The sequence below is a fragment of the Hyla sarda genome, chromosome 4, assembly GCF_029499605.1.
Source record: "Hyla sarda isolate aHylSar1 chromosome 4, aHylSar1.hap1, whole genome shotgun sequence".
Classification (NCBI taxonomy): Eukaryota; Metazoa; Chordata; class Amphibia; order Anura; family Hylidae; genus Hyla; species Hyla sarda.
Window position 1 is genome coordinate 303744198 of NC_079192.1, and position 21482 is coordinate 303765679.

At 42.1% G+C, this 21482-nt stretch overlaps 1 protein-coding gene across 3 annotated transcripts in view; it reads left to right on the forward strand.

Moving 5' to 3' along the window:
* FBXO38 (F-box protein 38) overlaps positions 1-15474 on the forward strand; it is a 70626-nt gene extending 55152 nt beyond the window's left edge. For all 3 annotated transcript variants that reach the window (XM_056574733.1, XM_056574734.1, XM_056574735.1), the window contains 6 exons: positions 3603-3705; positions 4206-4372; positions 4616-4761; positions 11101-11204; positions 13062-13175; positions 14303-15474. In XM_056574733.1, coding sequence (XP_056430708.1) covers positions 3603-3705; positions 4206-4372; positions 4616-4761; positions 11101-11204; positions 13062-13175; positions 14303-14481 — 813 coding nt within the window. In that variant the 3' untranslated portion in view covers positions 14482-15474. The remainder of the gene's footprint in view (positions 1-3602; positions 3706-4205; positions 4373-4615; positions 4762-11100; positions 11205-13061; positions 13176-14302) is intronic.
* Positions 15475-21482: the final 6008 nt, after the last annotated feature.

Sequence of the window (21482 nt, forward strand, 5' to 3'; positions counted from 1 at the left end):
ATAACTTCATGCAGGAAAATTTAGAAAGGAAAAAGGACCCAGGGCGTACCGGTACGTCCTTGGTCCTTAAGGGGTTAAAGGGGTACTCCGGTACCACAGCTTTATGATTATCTAGCATGTTTGTAGCGAGTTGAGCACTTTTGTAATTCACATGTTCTACATCTGTCCACAGCATATCTGCTTTTTACTCATCTCTTTCCTGTGACGGAAGTTCAGTAGTTTTTCTGGTTGCTTTTGATTGTTGTCCACACTGGCGGCCATATTTGTTCACTGTTGTGGACAAAACGTTTGTGCTGCAGGCCTTGGTGTTTTTATTTCTCCTGAAATTCTTTTGCTCCTTTTCCACACCCCCGTAAGGAATATTCATAGAATTTTTGTTGTTCTGTGATTGGTTAGGAGTTCCGTGGCTCACAGTATAAGATGACAGCGGGAGGATGGATGTCTCCTCCCACTGTCAGCCAGCCCTGCGCCCACGGCTCACAGTGTACTGAATATCCTGTATCAGTGCTGCAGCTGGTATGTAACCCCTTCCCCGCCATGGGGACCGTGCACCCGCGGGGCGGAATCCAGGGAATTGGCTATCATGATTCCCCCCAAGGGCACACGGTTCCCATGCCGGGGAAATTAGTAACATGTCAGCCGCATCGCTATCATGATTCCCCAGAATCACATTTTTCTTACATGTCCTATTATATCCCACTTCATATCAGATGTTAAAAAAATGTTGTTCAAACTGCTCCCACAAAATTCTCAAATTAATGATGAACTACTTTTACTACTTATAGGCATAGATAATTTTCCAAAGAATGTTCACATACCAATTGTTCATATTTGTCTGATGTTTAGATCATTGATAGCCTCCAAATGGAAAACGAAGGATGTTCCCCATATCGGAGAACTGATAAATGCCCTATTAAATAACTATACTTTTGAATTGGTCCTGGCTGGGCAAAAAGGCAAGAGAGAGAAATGCACTTTATTATGGGATTCTTGGATAAGACTATATAAACCCCCATGACTATTCTCATATAACTAGAGTTCTAGAATGTACTGTGAAACACATGGAAATATTTCTACTCGACATCTATACCAATTTGTACCCATTAGTCAGTTGAAATAACTTGCGTATACTGGGGACAATATTGTATCATATGATAACAATACTCAATGGGAAGACAACATACCTTATATTTTATTTTTTAAGTTTCTTTAATTTTCCTTTAATTTCATTGGTTACACCTATGTTAGTCCATCTATGGGCATGTTTTGTTTAACTGTTTATCAGGTAATACAAAAAACATTCATGGGAGGTATACACATATCACAAGTGTTCACTTCCGAGCTTAAGTATTCACTTATTGATGGGTGAACGCTCAATGTTAGACTCATGTATGTTCATAGTCATGTTAAAGTGTCCTCGTGTATGTTTGTTAATGACATATGTGTATGCCATCACTTCATAGAGAAGCGTTCCTCTTACAATATTGCTTGTATATTGCCTTGTTTGTACTAAAATTTTAATAAAAATGATTGTTAAACTGACTGTGTGGGACGGGGTCCTTTTCAGGAGATCGCGGGGGGCTCCAGTGATGAGCTACTTATCCCCTGTCCTGTAGATAGGGGATATGTTCATTTTGGCCACAGTACTCCTTTACATGACAGTGACACTTTTTGATGTTTGTCATGTGATTTCACCATATTGCACTGTGATTCCATCCTTGCAATCCTTTTCCTTATGTTGTGTTTTCAAACTCTGGGTATATTCACACGTAGATTTCACACAGGGAATTTTGCTACACATGGGTGGAGATTTATCAAAACCTGTGTAGAGCAAGAGTAGTCCAGTTGCCCATAGCAACCAATCAGGTATCTTTCATTTTTTAGAGGCCTGCAAAAAATTAAAGAAGCAATTTGGTTGCTATGGGCAACTGCACCACTCTTCCTCTACACAGGTTTTGATAAATCTCTTCAGCAACCCCCCCCCCCCCCCCCCATTGACTTTATTTGGTCCACAGCAAATCTCTCACTTGCAGATTCTTTGTGAACCATTGGTGGGTAGCAAAATCCCAAGTAGATTTCCTACAGCAAATCTGCTCTGTAAAATCAGTCAGACTTATTATATGTGAATGTACCATTTTTAAGTACTGTACTTTTTTTTTTTTTTTTAAACTCCTCATGACCTTATGATAAACCCACACATGCACACAGTACAAAGTACAATAGGTTATGCAAAAACAATCTCTCATATGGGTATAAAGATGGAAAAATAGTTATGACTCTTAGAAGGTGAGGAGGTAAAAACAAATTTAAGTTGGCTGTGGCCTTAAATCGTACCTGTCAGATTTCACAAAAAAATATTAATATATCACTCAGTACCTAATCCTGACCATGTACTTCTATTTTTTTTTTTTTTTTATCCCTCTAACACCTATATTTATTATTAAAAAAATAAATAAATAAAAATCCCTCTATTAGCTCACAGTGTTAGAAATCCTCTCAGGGGAAGGTATGTCTCTCCTTTGTGATGATGGGAGGTGATTGGTGTGTCTGCTCATGCAGCCTTGTCCATGACTCATGGACAAGCTGATGTTGCTGCAGGACTGACTAGTGTCCCAGTAGGTATGGGGACCCCCTAGTGGTGGGATTTTCAGGAACCATTTAGGGAGATTTATCAAAACTTGTGCAGAGGAAACTTTTCTGAGTTTCACATAGCAACCAATCAGATTGCTGCTTTCATTTTTGGAAAAGGCCTCTGAGAAATTAAAGAAGGGGTCTGATTGGTTGCTATGGGCAACTCAGCAACTTTCTCTGAACATGTTTTGATAAATCTTGTCCATTTTCTGTATTAAATATTCAATATTTTGTAAATTATCATATTTCAAAAGGTCTTTAATTTTCATCAGTACCAACATAAAAAAAGTTTTTGGCTCTGACAGTGCCCATTTAAGGGGTTAAATAAAATAATTTTAAGAATATAAATAAAACCCCTCCCATAATAAAAATTAAAGGAAAACACCCTCTGTATGGATGCTATTGAGCCCATTCCGGCATGGGCCTTCTCGTTTTTCAAGTCTGTCAAGAACTTGGCAAAATGTTCGCAGTCGCCATCTTGGATCTTAGCCAGATAGAGCAAATTTGTGCTTTCAGGGAACTTTATACCTTTCGATTTTATGGTCGCCATGTTTTACGGCACAGCTGTTAGAGCCATCATCCTAAAGGCCAGCAGCTTCTGTAAAGTAAGTCCTGATCAAAGGATGCTCCCCCCCCCCACCTTCAATGAGGTCACCAGATTTTCGAGTGACATAAGAAGAAAACCTGTGCAGTGAGCCCTGAGGTATCTGTATACTAATTAAGTTCATAAAAGAAAACCTGTTATAATAAACAGAATTAGAAATTAGTATGAAAAAAAAACATCTTCTATATACTTACTATATGTCATGGTTGCTGATCTCTGATGCATTTAAAAATGTTTTGTGTTTATATTTATATGCATTACACTAAGGGGCAGAGTTAATTGGTCCATATATTTTATATATTCAGAATTTTTTGAAATTTGGTGTGTTATGTAGTCTATTGAACTATTTTTTTTTTTTTTCCCCTAGGTTTTGAACCTTAAATCTAAAAATCTTGTGGGTATTACCCTAACGAACTGTGGTATTACAGATTTGGTTCTTAAGGACTGCCCCAAAATGATGTTCATCCATGGTTAGTTTATTTCAGATTACTATTGGACATAGGAAGATGTGTGTGGACATATATATATATATATATATTTGAGATACTTGTGGTATAGCACCATTGCACTTTATATTTATGCATAATGGACTGTGTTGTATATTGTAACTATATAGCTTTTTTTTTAATTTGTACTATTGCATTTTATATTAGTTCTAGTGTTATAATTGGTACTTTATTTTGTCCATTTGTGATAATGGGGGAGATTTATCAAAACCTGTCCAGAGTTAAAGTTGCTGAGTTGCCCATAACAACCAATCTGATTGCTTCTTTCATTTTTTTGAAAAGGCCTGTGAAAAATGAAAGAAGTGATCTGGTTGGTTGCTTTGGGCAACTCAGCAACTTTTCCTCTGAACAGGTTTTGATAAATCTCCCCCAATGTCTCATATTTTGTATGAGTGCATACAGTTACTGAATTTGTGTATGGTAAGTTTAAAAAATTGAGTTATAATTTTTTTTTCTTTTTCCAGCAACACGATGTCGTGTGCTGAAACACTTAAAGGTGGAGAATGCTCCAATTGTCAATCGCTTCGATTATGCGCAATGTAAGAAACTTAACATGGAACAAGTACTTGACCAAATCCTTAGGATGCCCCCTGAGAGAAATCGCATAATCTATCTGCGCCCCATGCAGCAAGTAAGTTTATCTGTCAAAGTAAGAGGAAAGGGAAATAAACACTTTTAAAATAATGTATTTTTCTTTTAGGATGTCCTATTAAAGGAATGGTGTATGAATAGTAAAAATAATTTGATATGGGAATTCTTTGAAAATGCTCAGTCTTACATCAGCTTAGCTTTGAATTAGTAAAATCAGCCTGACAGTCATCATTAAGTAACAGATTGTATTTCTTTGTTTTCATTTTCTTTGTTCTCTAAACAGGTAGACACCTTGACATTAGAGAGAAAAATATTCAGTGGTCCATACCCCTATCACATCTGTATCATACATGAATTTAGCAATCCTCCTAATGTTAGAAATAAAGTTCGTGTTCGGAGCTGGATGGACACTATAGCAAACGTCAATCAGTGAGTATATATGGTGTATCTTTCTATTACTGTTACTACACAACTTATTTATTTTTATTTTCTAACCTGAAAAAAGCCACAGAAAACTGACCTCTCATTTGGCACTCCCAAGATGTAGTTTTTGTGACGTTTCGTCAAAAATTATTGGTTTTAGTTTTGCCATTTTTCTGTCTGGCATTTTACCCCCTGCACTTTTCTCATTTCAAGTCATGCAGTTTTGTTTTTTTGTTTGAAGAATTAAGGGGAAAAAATATGCAGCAAATAATTTTTTTTTTTTTTGGCGGTTTTGCCAGAACACTTGGCATCCTGAAGATGAGGTAGAGATGTTGACATTTTGGCGGCCTCCTCAATATGAGGATCATAAAAATCCCACTCTGAGGTCCTACTGGTCCGAAGAAATTTTATAACACCCCTGTATACAGAGATGTTATGTTCAAACTTCAACCGGCTTTTTAAAATAAGACTTATTCTTACCGTATATACTCGAGTATAAGCCGAGTTTTTCAGCACGATTTTTCGTGCTGAAAACACCCCCCTCGGCTTATACTCGAGTGAGCTCCCCCACCCGCAGTGGTCTTCAACCTGCGGACCTCCAGAGGTTTCAAAACTGCAACTCCCAGCAAGCCCGGGCAGCCATCGGTTGTCCGGGCTTGCTGGGAGTTGTAGTTTTGAAACCTCCGGAGGTCAGCAGGTTGAAGACCACTGCGGCCTTCGACATCATCCAGCCCCCTCTCACCCCCCTTTAGTTCTGTACAGTACTCACCTCCGCTCGGCGCTGGTCCGGTCCTGCAGGGCTGTCCGGAGAGGAGGTGGTCCGGTGGGATAGTGGTTCCGGGCTGCTATCTTCACCGGGGAGGCCTCTTCTAAGCGCTTCGGGCCCGGCCTCAGAATAGTCACGTTGCCTTGACAACGACGCAGAGGTGCGTTCATTGCCAACGTACTTCTGCGTCATTGTCAAGGCAACGCCTCTATTCCGGGCCGGAAGCGCGGAAAGGAGGCGCCCCCGGTGAAGATAGCAGCCCGGAACCACTATCCCACCGGACCACCTCCTCTCCGGACAGGCCTGCAGGACTGGACCAGCGCCGAGCGGAGGTGAGTACTGTACAGAACTAAAAGGGGGTGAGAGGGGGCTGGATGATGTCGAAGGCCGCAGTGGCTGCCCGGGCTTGCTGGGAGTTGTAGTTTTGAAACCTCTGGAGGTCCGCAGGTTGAAGACCACTGAGGGCGGATGATGAGAAGAGGATGATGAAGGGGGGGGGGGGATGATGACAAGAGGATGATGAAGAGGGGGGGGGATGATGAAGGGGGGTGTGGGATGATGACAAGGGGATGATGAAGGGGGGATGTGTGGGATGATGACAAGGGGATGATGAAGGGGGGATGTGTGGGATGATGACAAGGGGATGATGAAGGGGGGATGTGTGGGATGATGACAAGGGGATGATGAAGGGGGGATGTGTGGGATGATGACAAGGGGATGATGAAGGGGGGGATGTGTGGGATGATGACAAGGGGATGATGAAGGGGGGATGTGTGGGATGATGACAAGGGGATGATGATGATGATGAGGATGTTAATGACGGGTCTGGATGATGACGGGGGTCTGGATGATGACAGGGGGGGATGATGTATTTCCCACCCTGTGATTTTGGGTTGAAATTAGGGGTCTCGGCTTATACTCGGGTCGGCTTATACTCGAGTATATACGGTAATTATTTAAATTCAAAATTTGAGAAGCTATACTTTTTAGGGGTGTTTAAGTTTCCGCTTATATGTACTTATGAAACGAGCACGTTTTGGCATGAAAATGTATAAGTTGTGTGAGAGCGAGTCTTGCTACACACACATTCCTATTTTTTGATGGACAAATTGCGCCTTGAATATTCCCCTTCCACTTTATAGCCAGGAAAATTGTTTAGTAGCATTTACATTCCCTTTCGGGTAAGGGGCTTCATCTGAATACAGATTATTATACCAGCGTTAGAAAAACCGTGGCCTGTGGTACAATACGGCAGAACCAAAAGTAGCTACCCAAACCATTCATTCTACTAAAGTTAAAGGGGTACTCCGCTGCTCAGCGTTTGGAACAAACTGTACCGAACGCTGGAGCCGGTGCCGGGAACTCGTGATGTCATAGCCTCGCCCCCTCATGATGTCATGCCCCGCCTCCTTAATGCAAGTCTATGGGAGGAGGCGTTATGGCTTTCACGCCCCCTCCCATAGACTGCATTGAGGGGGCATGGTGTGATGTCATGAGGGGGTGGGGCTATGGCGTCACAAGCTCCCGGCTCCAGCGTTCGGAACAGTTTGTTCCAAACGCTGAGCAGCGGAGTACCCCTTTAAGGCAAGCGTGGATAAATAGAAAAAACACCCTTCCCATTATCCCCCTATGTGTATACTGTGCGATTAAAAACCAAAGATGGTAGATGGGTAGATTGATAGATACAGAAACAGAGATATATTATATCACAGAAATATATAAATGTTTTTCTTTCTCCAATTATTATGACTATGTCATGCCATATGACACATAAATAGACTGTGTCTGGGTATCCACTTGGCAAATGAGGTTCAATGTGGATAAATGTAAAGTTATGCATCTGGGTACTAATAACCTGCATGCGTCGTATGTCTTAGGGGGGATTAAACTGGCAGAGTCACTGGTAGAGAAGGATCTGGGTGTACTTGTAGATCACAGACTACAGAATAGCATGCAATGTCAGGCTGCTGCTTCCAAAGCCAGCAGGATATTGTCATGTATCAAGAGGCATGGACTCAAGGGACAGGGACATAATACTCCCCCTTTATAAAGCATTGGTACGGCCTCACCTGGAATATGCTGTTCAGTTTTGGTCACCTGTCCATAAAAGGGACACTGCGGAGCTGGAAAGGGTGCAGAGATGCGCGACTAAACTAATATGGGGCATGGAACATCTTAGCTATGAGGAGCGATTAAAGGAGTTACAATTGTTTAGTCTTGAGAAGAGACGTTTAAGGGGGGATATGATAAACGTTTATAAATATATTAATGGCCCATGCAAAACATATGGAGAAAAACTGTTCCAGGTTAAGCCCCCTCAAAGGACAAGGGGGCACTCCCTCCGTTTGGAGAAGAAAGGGTTTAGTCTCAAGGGACGACACGCCTTCTTTACCATAAGAACTGTGAATTTATGGAACAGTCTACCTCAGGAACTAGTCACAGCAGGAACGATTAATACATTTAAAACAGGGTTAGATACATTCCTGGAACAAATTAACATTAATGCTTATGCAGAAATATAAAATCCCATCCCTTCCCCCAATATCCCACCACACCCCTACCCTTCAATTCCCTGGTTGAACTTGATGGACGTATGTTTTTTTCGACTGTACTAACTATGTAACTATGTAACATGGACTGACAGGATCCTGGGAATCCATAATCCTTTTGTTATATACAGTAAATAGTGCTGGATATGGCATCATAGTATGTTCTGTAAGAGAATGGTTGTTTTGCGCACATCCACAATATAGGGAATAAGTAGCTAATCCCCAGGGGTCAGGGCACTGGGACCCCCCTCGATCTCCGGAACGGAGTGGGAAAACTTATTGACTAGAGTATAAGCTTAGGGTGGGAAATGAAGCCATAGACACAATAGAAGCCACCGCTTGTTCGAGTGAACAGAATCAGGAGCTGCAGATCGAAGCACGAGAGGTGAGCGGCACATAGTGCCATAAACACACAGTGCCATCACACATGCCGTATCCGCAGCGTATTTTATTTAGCACACAAAGCTGCGACCGGGTGGGTTGTGTTTTGGAACTTTCAACCAATAGTTTAGACAGAAGATCTTTTGTTTAGGAAAAACATACTTTTAGTCAGTAATATAGTCTGAACACTTCCAGAATATTTCCAGAAAAATTCATCAGCCTTCGCAGGTCAGATTTGATTGACTGCCAGGAGTGAGGCATGCAAATCTCCTTGGCTTATAACTAGCTCCTGAGACCGCTGTCATAAAAGCATTTGACATGTTTGAGTGACATGTCAAATCCATTTTTAAATTATAGTGAAGTTTGAAGGGGTATTTGGAAATTTCGGATTTTGGCGCTGTTGGTCCTGCTGCTCAGGGCTTTCTGGTCTCTGTGTGACAAGCAGGAAATGCCCACTCAGCAGTGAGCCACCTCAGCTAATGACCGACTCTGTACTGAGTCGGCATTTACGTGTCCGGAAAAAAAGAAAGGAGACAAAGATAACCCTGAGCTGCAGATTCGACAGGATTGGAACAGCACCGCCGTGCATTAACGTCAAGTGAGTACAGGATTTTTGTTATACGACCACTCTGGCCACTTATGAATGTCAAATTTTCTCTTTGCAATACCATTTAAAGGGGTACACAGATGGAAACCATTTTTTTTAAGTCAACTGGTGCCAGGAAGTTAAACAGATTTGTAAATGATTTCTCTTAAAATAAATCTTAACCCTTCCAGCTGCTGTATACTACAGAGGAAGTTATTTTCTTTTTGAATTTTCTTTTTGAATTTCTTATCAGTCTGACCACAGTGCTCTCTGCTGACACCTCTGTCCATGTCAGGAGCTGTCCAGAGCAGGAGTAAATCCCCATAGCAAACCTCTCCTGCTCTGGACAGTTCCGAGCACTCCTTTAAGCCTCCTATGGCCAACTGAAAAGAGACAAAAAACAGGTGCACATCTCGTGAAGACTGCAGGGGTATCAAAATGCAATAGGAAGTAAAAATGGCTTCTTACCTATGGGTGTTATGCTAAGAGCACAACACCTTTTATGAGCGTGAAAGATAATGTGGTCAAACGCCTCGTTGTCCGTCTGGCTTCCAGTGGCTTGGGTCAGTCTGATAATTGCAACAATAGGTGGACGTGCAGGAACACAGGGGAAAAAAGGACTTCTAGATTGGCACATCTCCACAATGAGTATAGGTCCGAATTTCAAGCAGAATTTATTAGTAATAAAGTGCAACACACAGACAGCATTTCCAGACCAAATCAGGCTCTTCGTCAGGCGTAATACAAGGAATTGAACAGTGAATGCTTACATAACACAAGGACTAATCCGTTCCAGGTCACTGAACAGACCAACGGCAGCATAAGGTGAATTAAGGACTTAAAATGCATAATATATAATACCTTGTAAGGAAAGGAATGCCTATACAATAAAAACACACAAAACTAAAGCAAAAAACATTATGCTAAGTTTATGTGCAAAATTTAAAGCTGTGTTGAAGAAAAAATCCTTTACAGAGGCTTCATAAAAGATATATTTAAAAGTATATACACAACTATATAAATATGACCAAAAGTATAATTAAAATAGACCCTTAGTAGATTGAAAACAGCTTAACAAAATAAACAGGAATAGAAGATGATGATACCTGCAGCATGTAGTGGAAACGCCATAGCAAGAACGTGATTGCTGTAATGGCAATGACCAGAGGGAGCAGTATAGGCACTATAGCCAACCAAGGCTGGAAAAAAACAGACTAATGGTGGGAAATAAATATCTGGTGACTATGCAAATACACGAAGGCTATTAAAGACTGTGGTGCGTGGTGTTACAGAACTGAGTATGATTGCTGTGGCTGTGCGAAAGACATAGGACTGGGACCCGCTGTGAATCCCAACACGCGTTGGACTCCAGCGTGATAATGATATAAAAGTATAGAAGTGCAGGTAAAAATTAGTAAATAAGTCACGTGGTAATCAGATGATAAAGTACAGCTCAAAGTGGATAAATAAATCACTGCCGAGCAGATGATAGATTAATACAGTAAATAAAGACTTTTAGTTGAACACCTCAGTGATTTCATTAAGTCCATTAGGGACTATAGTGGACAGTTTTTCTATTCCAAAAATGTTGAGGTGCTTTAAGGTTTCGAACCAGTTGCTAGCATCATCTCTTACCTAGTCAATTGGTGTGATGCGGTTTGGGTCTGAGGCTTGTGGATGATGATTGGTTCAATGTCGTTAAGGACCGTGCAATAGAAATTTCTTCTTGATATTTTGCTGATGCTAATTTAATCGGTGGTGTAATGGCTGGGTAGTCCATTGTGGAGAAACACCCTTCTAGAAGTCCCTTTTTTCCTAACTCTGTTCCTGCACATCCACCTCCTATGGTCAATTGCCACTTACCGTAGTCTGATGGGCTGAAGCACACATTAAACGTTGAATCTAGGTGTGCCCAACTGTTACATATACTATCTATCTGCCCCACAAACTTAGATTAAAATGTTTTACATAGTCACAGTAATAAAGTCTTTTGTTTTACCCTTGAAACTATTAGGCTGCAAAGCTTCCTAGACTTCAAATCTTTTCTGATATTTTCTCTTCAGAGAGCTCATTAAGTACGAATTCTTTCCTGAGGCCACTCGCACGGAAGAAGATGTAAAGAAATATACAAAGTATCCCTGGGGCAGAGACATTTACACCCTAGAAGGTAATTAGCCCTTCAAACACTCCCTTTAATGGGTTATCTGCAAACATTAAAGAATACCTGTCAGCAAATAAAACTTTTAATAAAGTGTTCCTTGTGTAATTAGAAGACACTTTCCCATTCACTTGCTTTTAAAATTATCAACATAAATGTTTAAAATGTAACGTTTAAAATGTTACAGAAAAAACGGCCTCTAGGTGCCTGTGTTCGGTTCCCTGCCACAATTAATACAGTGAGTTTAGTCTCCTCCTGGCCTGGCAGGAGACCAAGCTCAAAGTGCTTCTCTGCACTGAGCTTGATATACCGCTGCACAGAGCCTCATCGAAGGCTGCAAAGAGTCTCATTGAAAGCTGCAAAGAGCCTCACTGAAACATGCACAGAGCCTCACTGAAACATGCACAGAGCCTGAGGTCTTCTATTCATCACAGCACTGCAACAATGTGAGGGTGGAAGTGGTCCCCCAGCAGGCCTCAGTGATGTCATTCCTGCTGGGAAACACCCACTTTCTCCTGCTGGGAGATTGCACTATGTGAGCAAGAATCAAGGTATGATACAGAGCTTTTTAACCCTGTGCACGGTCCAGGTCTATAACACGGGGTCACGCCGTGACCCCACGTCATAGCGGGTCGGTCCCGGCGGCTAATGAAAGCCGAGACCTTGGGCTAATAGCATGCTGCACCGATCGTTGTGCTGTGCGCTTTTAACCCTTTAGACGTGGAGTTCAAAGTTGATTGCTGCGTCTAAAGTAACAAAAATACACTCCTAGCAGCTCAGTTGGGCTAATCGGGACCCTCCTGGTGAAATCGCGATGTTCCGATCAGCTAGAACACGAGCAAAGGGTGCCTTACCTGCCTCCGGCATGTCTGATCGGCGATTGATTGCTTCGAGCCTCAAATCCAGGCTTGAGCAATCGACCGCCAATAACATTGATCATTGCCATGGTAATGCATGGCAGTGATATGTGTAGCAGATCAGTGTGTGCAGTGCTATAGCCACTGGAGGGGGCTTTAACATTGAAAAAAAAAGTGTGAAAAAATATTTTATAAAGATCATTTAACCCCTTCCCTAATAAAAGTAAGAATCACCCCCTTTTCCCACGTTTTGCCGTGGATTTCTTGGTAAAATGACTGTCACTGCAAAGTAGTATTGGTGGCGCAAAAAATAAGCGATAATATGGAATTTAAGGTGCAAAATTGCACCTTAAGGGGTTAAAACTCTGAATATTTTTTTTGTTAAGGGTGGGAGGTGTGTTAGGAGTAGTTAGGGAACATAGACTGAGTTAGTTTAGAAAAGTTTATTTGGTGACAGGTACTTTTTAAAAGAAAACATGCTCTCCTGCTAATTCTCTGAGCTGGTTCTACTGTCAATCCAATAGTGCTGGTCCTGCTGCTCAAAGCTTCTTGTCCTGTGCCCTGACACATATTAAATGCCCTCTCAGCCAATCACTGGCCTCAGTGGTGACCTGCTAAGTGTTTGGTTTTCCTGTGTGTTGGAATGTAGAGCAGAAAGTGCTGATAGCAGGGACAGGCACAGTTGGAACAACACCAGCAGGGGATCGGTAGCAGGTGAGTACATGTTTTATTTTACCTTTTTCTACCACCATCAGTTCTTCTATTTTTCTGGATATACCCATTAATAGGGGATTAGATGCACCTCCAGCAAACAGCTCAGTTTGCAAGCGAGAGCCAATATTTTCTGGCTGCTGCAAAAAAGGAATATAGCGTAACTTGAGTCATTTAGATTTCCCCCAAAGGGAGAGCAAATACTTGTTTATGAAGGTAACTACAGGAAGTAGATACCTCTCTATCATCACTGTATATGGAGTTTCGATCCTAACTAACTCTACTAATTATTTTCCAGGTGTTGTGGATGGTGCCCCGTACTCAATGATCACAGACTTTCCCTGGTTACGCTCACTTAGAACTGCTGAACCAAACAGCTATGCAAGATATGACTTTGAGGATGATGAAAAAAGTACGTTGAATAAAAAATGTCCAGGCAAGCAAAAAGCTTTGTAAAATTACATTGCATTATCTTGTACAGATCCCAAGTTACAGTTTGTAATGTATTTCAGAGTTGCATTACATTTTTGCATGCTTCAGATTTCTCAGGATTACCCCTTTAACTTAAAACGTACCTGTCAAATACCAGGAAAAAAAAAGAGAACGCCCATTTATAAAAAAAAAGAAATAAATATATATAATATCCCCTATCCTAATTTTTTATAAATGGGAGTTTTTCTTTAACCTACCAACAAATTTTATGTGTGGGGGAGAAAACCAGAGTACCTCTGGGAAACCTAAACATATGGGGAGAATCTATAAACTTGTTGCAGATGTTGTCCTTGGTGGGCCTTGAACCCAGGAACCCAGCGCTGCAAGGCAAAAGTGCTAAAAACTGAGCAACCTTTTTACATTTCAATTGGTTTTTTAAAGTTAACATACATTTTAATAATTAAAATACATAAATTAACCAAGAATAGACTCCCTGAAATTTGTACTTTTGTGTAAGCCTTCAAAGACATTGTATGTACATAGTACTTACATCCATTCGTTAAAAAAGGCATGTGGCCTCTCTAGTGTTAGTGCAACTGTCAACACCCAGTTTGCTATTTAGTCATATATTTCTATATAAAATACCAGGTGACTGGCACAACACAGAGCTATAAGAAAATATTTTCCAGAAGTTTTTCATGGAGAATACACATATTTACGAAGACAAAGCCAGAGTGGTTTAGGGGGTTATGCAATTATTAAAACTTATGATCTACCCACAGGAGATAGATAAGTAGTTGATCGGTTGGGGGTCTATTTTCTGGGACTCCACAAATTAAGAGAATGGGGTTCCTTTTACCCCTTGTGACTGAAACTATGGGAGTGCCAAAGATGGGAGAGTATTGCACTCTGATACCTCCATCAGTTACATAGAAAATTAATCACAAGAAACCCCCATTCTCTTGGAGTTCTAGTACTAGGATAGCAATCAATCTGATACTTATCACCCATCTACGTTGTTATCTTGGGGAAACCCCCTTTTAACATGAGGCTTTGACTGTGTTTATTTGCACATTGATATCCTTTTTTGTTTCTTTTTATTACCAGCTACAATATATGCACCAAGGAGGAAAGGGCAGCTTTCGGCAGACATTTGTATGGAAACAATCGGTGAAGAGATATCAGAGCTACGGCAGATGAAAAAGGGAGTTTTCCAACGAGTTGTTGCCATATTTATCCATTACTGTGATGTCAATGGAGAACCTGTGGAGGATGACTATATTTAAACAGAACTTATTGCCTTGATATCATCAGTTTTACTTTCTCTAGCTGCATAACCTAGAGATGTGGCAGGTAAAAGGTTGAGCTAATGGAGATAAGCACCATAATGTTCCATTGGATCCTTTTGCAGCACGCTCCACTAATAGCTATAGTGGGAGGAAGTCCTTTCTCTGAAGACCAGCAAAGAAAATAGTACTCTGGGGTGGCCCAGCGCTCTTAAGCCCTATATTTTTCACTTGCATTAAGTCTTCCTGTGAGCTTGGATACAAAGAGAGTGCTGTTTCGCATAGAACAGTAGCGTAGTCACTTCAATGCTGTATCCATTAAGATCTATTCAATGCCATAGGTCCCTTAACCATCTGGCTACGTCATATACAAGAAGTAAAATATTGTATAGTTTTTCTAGTGGTAACCCTCCACTCTCAGCTACAACAGTTGAGCGTTAGTAAAGCTATTAGTACTAGGTAGAAAACTAGATATTCCCAGGAAATGGATAAGCCTATTCAGGCAGTGATACACTTAAAAGATATACAGGTTAGAACCAGGAAGCTTCGTACAAGCGTGTCTGTGGTGGAGGCCTGGCTGAACAGAGACATTTTACTAGATGCAGTGAATGATGCTAAGGCCTTAAAATGTTGTCCAATATAAAAACCATAAATGGTCTTAAGAAAGATCAAAACAGATGAACATGTCATTTTGCTGTCTTGGCAAAGAAGGATGCAACGAATCTGCCTGTTACCCTTATGAGATGGGTATGCAGCGCTGGCAGTTCTGTGAGCTGCAAAGCAAAGCTGTTTTTTTGTTTTTATAATTCTAAATCGTTATGATTCGTTGCACTGAGTTAAAGCTGCCATCTTCTAGAAGGTGAATCAAGTTTCCAAGGAGCAGCTTCTTGTTAATGTAAAAGTTTGTATTTTTTTGTATTATTATTATTTTTTTTTTCTAATTGCACAGAGCAGATTGTAAATTGCGTGACAATGCTTTGTCTGGATTTTTAACTCTACCATCTACATCCTTCCAGATATGGTAAAACAATGTCAAGTAAAAAGTACATGAAAGGTCACGTCAGTGTGTGTTTTAATTTGTAAATTTTACAGCAAAATGTTGTGAATGACATTGCGAGCTTATTAGAGCTTTGTCATTTAACAGAAATACGGGGCAAACGTACAGGATGCCATGTGCTTGCATTGTCAGACTGTTTGCTATTAACAAAATAGTTTAAAGAAAGTGAGTTTCCAGAGCATATGTAATAGACACAAATAACCAGGGATGGACACAGGCCAGTGAGGGTCCTGTGCGAGGACAGTGTACTTTTTTTTTTTTTACACTAGCATACCTGTGGATAGTGTTCTAATTTTGTTAAACTAACATGAACATTATCAAACTGCCCATTTATACATTCTACCATTTTATTTATTTCTCTGTTATCCAAGGCTTGCTTAAAGGGGTCCTCCGCCGCTAGACATCTTATCCCAAGATGTCTGATCGGGGGGGTCCCCAGACATCTTGGCTGCAGAACCCCAGACCTCGGTGCACTGAGCGGACTTCACTCCATGCCGGATGACTGGCGATGCGGGGCGGAGGCTCGTGATGTCACGGCCATGCCCCCTCAATGCAAGTCAATGGGAGGGGGCGTGGCGGCAGTCTCGTCCCCTCCTATAGATTTGCATTGTGGGGGCGTGACCAAGACGTCACGAGCATGGGCGCTGCACACAACGCTCTAAACCAGGGGTCGGCTTTTGAGTGGCACCGGGGGCTCCGTGCGGAGTGGCAGTCACTCCGCTAATGGGGATCCAGGACACTTGTCCCGGATCCCCAGGCTAGCGAGAGCCGCTTTCAGCTGTGTGAGCATGCGCGCACACACAGCTTAAGCCTCCTCTCAGTGTGAGCTGCAGGACCTGCGGCTTCACTGAGAAGAGACCTGTGACCTCTGCCCCACGCAGTGCAGGCGCCGATGATGTCACTCATCGGCGCCTGCACTGTAGCGGGAGAAGATCGCAGCCAGCTTGTGCTGCCGAGGAAAGCCTGCGTGGGAAATAGGTGAGTAAAAGTTTTTAGTTTTTTTTTTATCATCCTGGAATCTGAGCAGGGGAGGCAAGGTGATATTGAGGGGGGTGCAGAGTGATGATGATGATGAGGAGAGGGGAGGCTATAGAGTGATGATGAGGGGAGGGGGGGTACAGAATGATGATGATGAGGGGAGGGGGGTGCAAAGTGATGATGATGATGGGGGTACAGAGTGATGATGTGATGATGATGAGTGGAGGGGGGTTCAGAGTGATGATGATGAGGGGAGGGGGGTTCAGAGTGATGAGGGGAGGGGGGTTCAGAGTGATGAGGGGAGGGGGGGGGTGCAAAGTGATGAGGGGAGGGGGGGGGGTGCAAAGTGATGAGGGGAGGGGGGGGTGCAAAGTGATGAGGGGAGGCGGGATGTGCAAAGTGATGAGGGGAGGCGGGGTGTGCAAAGTGATGATGAGGGGAGGCAGTGTGTGCAAAGTGATGATGAGGGGAGGCAGTGTGTGCAAAGTGATGATGAGGGGAGGCAGTGTGTGCAAAGTGATGATGGAGGGGGGTGCAGAGTGATGATGAGGCGAGAGGTGTGCAAAGTGATGATAATGATGAGGTGGAGTGCAAAATGATGATGGGGGGTTGCAAAGTGATGAAGATGAGGGGGGTGCAGAGTGATGATGAGGCGAGAGGTGTGCAATGTGATGATGAGGGGGAGTGCAAAATGATGATGATGGGGGGGTTGCACAGTGATGAAGATGAGGGGGGTGCAAAGTGATGAAGATGAGGGGGGTGCAAAGTGATGATGATGAGGGGGGTGTAAGTGATGCTAGGGGGGTGCAAAGTGATGATGGGGGTGCACGTGATGGGGATGCGGGGGAAGGGGGTGCAGGGGAAGGGGGGTGCAGGTGACTGGGAGGGGGAGGATGATTTGGATGTGAAGGAGAACTGGCTACTTCCCTACCTGGCTACCTACACAATTACCTGCCTGGCTAACTACCTTATTAATTTCCTGGTTACATACCCACCTACTTAGCCACCTGGCTACCTACATAGCAACCTAAGTACCTACATACATATATAGCTACCCATTTACCTACCTTGCTACCCACCTATGAACCTCCATATCTACTTACCTACCTGCATAGCTACTTACCTACTTGGCTACCTACCTACCTATATCCAAGGAAAATCGTAGCTCACCAAAGTATAAAGTGCAGAATTCAGTGCAGTTTATTCCATTCCAAACAGCGTTACAGAGCAGGCAACGTTGCTTCTCATACTTGATAAAGGCGAAGACAGGTTGCTGAAACGTAGCCTGCTCTGTAATGCTGTTTAAAATGGAATAAACTCCACCAAATTCTGCACTTCTGGGGAGTGCTCTGGAAAAATACAGAAACTAAGATGTTTGTCTTGCAGATGCTGCAGTGATGGGTTTTGGCTGGAAGAAGTCGTCATGGTGGTCTGAGCCAGATGGAGAACAGAAGGAAAGAGGACGCTGCTGACCGTAAAAGACGTGAATTGTGAGTTAGTTATTGGAACTGTATGTATATTATTGCTCAACACGACTGGGGTCTGATCCTTGGGTCTGTATTATGTAAAGGTCTGTATTGTGGTGGGCGGTGATTCTGGGGTCTGTATTATGGTGGGTGGTGATTCTGGGTCTGTATTATGGTGGGTGGTGATTCTGGGGTCTGTGTTATGGTGGGTGGTGATTCTGAGGTCTGTATTATGGTGGGGTCTGATTCTGGAGTCTGTTATATGGTGGGTGTTGAATCTGGGGTCTGTATTATGGTGGGTGGTGATTCTGGGGTCTGTATTATGGTGGGTGGTGATTTTGGGATCTGTGTTATGGTGGGTGGTGATTCTGGGGTCTGTGTTATGGTGGGTGGTGATTCTGGGGTCTTTATTATGGTGGGTGGTGATTCTGGGGTCTGTATTGTGGTGGGTGGTAATTCTGGGGTCTGTATTGTGGTGGGTTGTGATTCGGGGGTCTGTATTGTGGTGGGTGGTGATTCGGGGGTCTGTATTGTGGTGGGTGGTGATTCTGGGGTCTGCATTGTGGTGGGTGGTGATTCTGGGGTCTGTATTGTATTGTGGCCTGATTCTGGGGTCTGTATTATGGTGTGGACTGATTCTGGGGTCTGTGTATTATGGAGGGTGGTTATTCGGGGGTCTGTATTATGGTGGGTGGTGATTCGGGGTCTGTATTATGGTGTGATAAATGTATATATAAATTTTATATGCTGTATATGTAAAATGCCCATTTAAGATGAAGACTCCATACTTCTGTTACTTGTCCACTCCTCCCCCCATCTGCTCTCTCCTATCTCTGCCCCCACCATCGTGTAGAGGAAGTTGAGGGCCACGAAGACAAGGCACATCCCCCATGCTATTTCCTCACTCCCTATATGCTAGAACATCCCACTAGTGAGGGTGGGAACTTATGTTAATGACAAAGGTGTTATAACCATGTGAAGGACTGAATAAAGGGAGAGAAGCATTTGAAACCGACATGGCTCGGTTTGATTTACTTCGCTATACTTCGGTATATATTCTGTATACGGATTTGGTAGGGAGTAAGATAGCTACAAGAACACTGATAAAATCTACATCAATGGTGGGCGGTGATTTGGGGGTCTGTATTATGGTGGGCGGTGGTTCTGGGTTCTGTATTATGGTGGGGTCTGATTCTGGGGTCTGTATTATGGTGGGGTTTGATTCTGGGGACTGTATTATACAGGTCTGAGTTAAAATGGTTGTTCTCACTAAAGTCCTTACTGCGAGAACAATATATATAGACAACTCTGAAAAAGCCACACACCCACAAACCCCACCCACATCAAGCCACACCCATATTGCCGGCACACCAAGCGACTTCGGGAAAAAATTGTGCACAGCACTACAAAAAGGTTGCCTACCCCTATCTAAACGAACGCCAGCAGCGGGACCCCTGCGATCAGACATCTTATCACCTATCCTTTGGATAGTGGATAAGATGTCTAGGGGCTGAGTACCCCTTTAACCCCTTAGAGACCAGCCTAATTTGTGTCCACATCAGTGACCAAGCACTTTTTTATATTGTCAGGTTTATAGATATCCACTGAAGTAAGCCGCGGCACTCAGTACTTAAGGTGCAAAAGAAGTGATTTATTCCATGCTAATACAAAGCGACGTTTCAGCTGCCATGCATCATAGTAGTGACAGACAAAGGTATATATAGCTATACAAGTGATTAAAACATTAAGAGTATGCAATCAAACCATTAAGGCATACAAGAGTAAAAGTGCAAAAACATGATATGATACAGGGTAAAACTACCACTGTAACATACATTAAGCAGTGATGAGTGCAATAATAAAAACAGTATAGCCCGAAAGGCTGCTAGACATTATAAAAAGTTACAAAGTCATTCAACAATTTTAATTGCAAAACAGGTGAATTAACATAAAATTATGATTAGATAGGCGGGACATGATGGCTGCACTCACCCTCAATACCATATAAGGAAAACGCCATAATGTGCTGTATACATTCTAAAGCATGTAGCGTGTCCATGGCCGGGGGCGCCAAATCACGTGACACCCTCTGTCATGGCTACATAAGCTCCGTCAGGTATGTCTAAATTGGCATTTTTTTTTAAGGAAATCGGATCTATCCCTCAGATATGATTTGGTTCTGGTGGCATAAGGTCTTAATACTTGGTCTGCAAAGAGTCACATGATCCCGCCTCGTTCCGTTCGCATCTGAGCTGACTTCCTCTTCTGTGCAAATCGCGCAGATGAGGAATACCATTTTGGGAAAGGGCAAAAGCGGTGGAGCCATCACCCACAGCAACTCTAAGATATGAGTGAGAAAAGGATTTATTAGGAAGAGAGAATAGAATAAGTAAAGATAAAATAAAATAAAAATCAGAAGTCTTGAGAAAGTAAATACATAAAAAATAAACTAAAATGAAATAGGAAGTAAAAAAAATAATAAAAAATAAAATAAGAAAATTTAAAATAAAATTGTAAAAAATGAAAATCAATTAAAAAGGTCAAAGAAATTAAATACAAAAAATCTAAAAATATATTCTAGTAATACATCCTAGGTGTAATGCACAGTACCTGGTTCCACACAACCAAGACATCATGAATAGGCACGTATCTCCCTCTCACCTCCAGGTCTTCTCTTACCCCCGCACTATGGATTTACCCATGTGCTGACAGGGATACCTCCAATACCCATAGGCATATTGTATGTCTTATGGGACTAGGAGTGAGTTTTCCCATGAGCGAGGTGGGCATTTAGCCAGGGGGTGCCATACACTCACAGCATTCACCTACAGGTTCTGTGTCTTACCGTAAATACAAACAAAATAGTAATAAACAAAAAAATAAAGAATAATGAGAATAAGTGGGTGATGAATAAAATAAGGAAAAATAGAAAATGAGAAGCAAAATAGCAATTGAAGTCATAATAGAAATAGAAACACTCATATAGGGTTACTGCGGGATATAGGTCCCACTAACTTTTATTGCACCTTACAAGACAATAATCAGCAGATAATTATATATATGATATAATAATATTAATGTTGAGAGGTGACTGCAGACCATCATCTTCTCGCCAATCTAAAAGAAGAAAAAGAAGAAACTTATATTTACAATTCAATATTTTAAGTCACTAATAACTAGACTGGGGGGATGCTAAATAACTACTGGTTACTAAGGGTTATGCTGTATAAATTTGTGGGGTAACGGTAAAATCCACATTAAGTGAATTCAGGTAGAAGACAGACATGGTCGCACATCTACCATCTTGCACAATGATCTAATTGCTTCTCAGCATAATTTCAAAAACTAACAGGTTGTTAGTATATACGTTTTGATCAAAAAGTACAAAGCCCACTCGCCACGTCAAGGCCACCTATTTAGAGTGGGTCCCTAACGTCCCTAGCATAAAATGGTGTAGCACGGCCTTGACGTGGCGAGTGGGCTTTGTACTTTTTGATCAA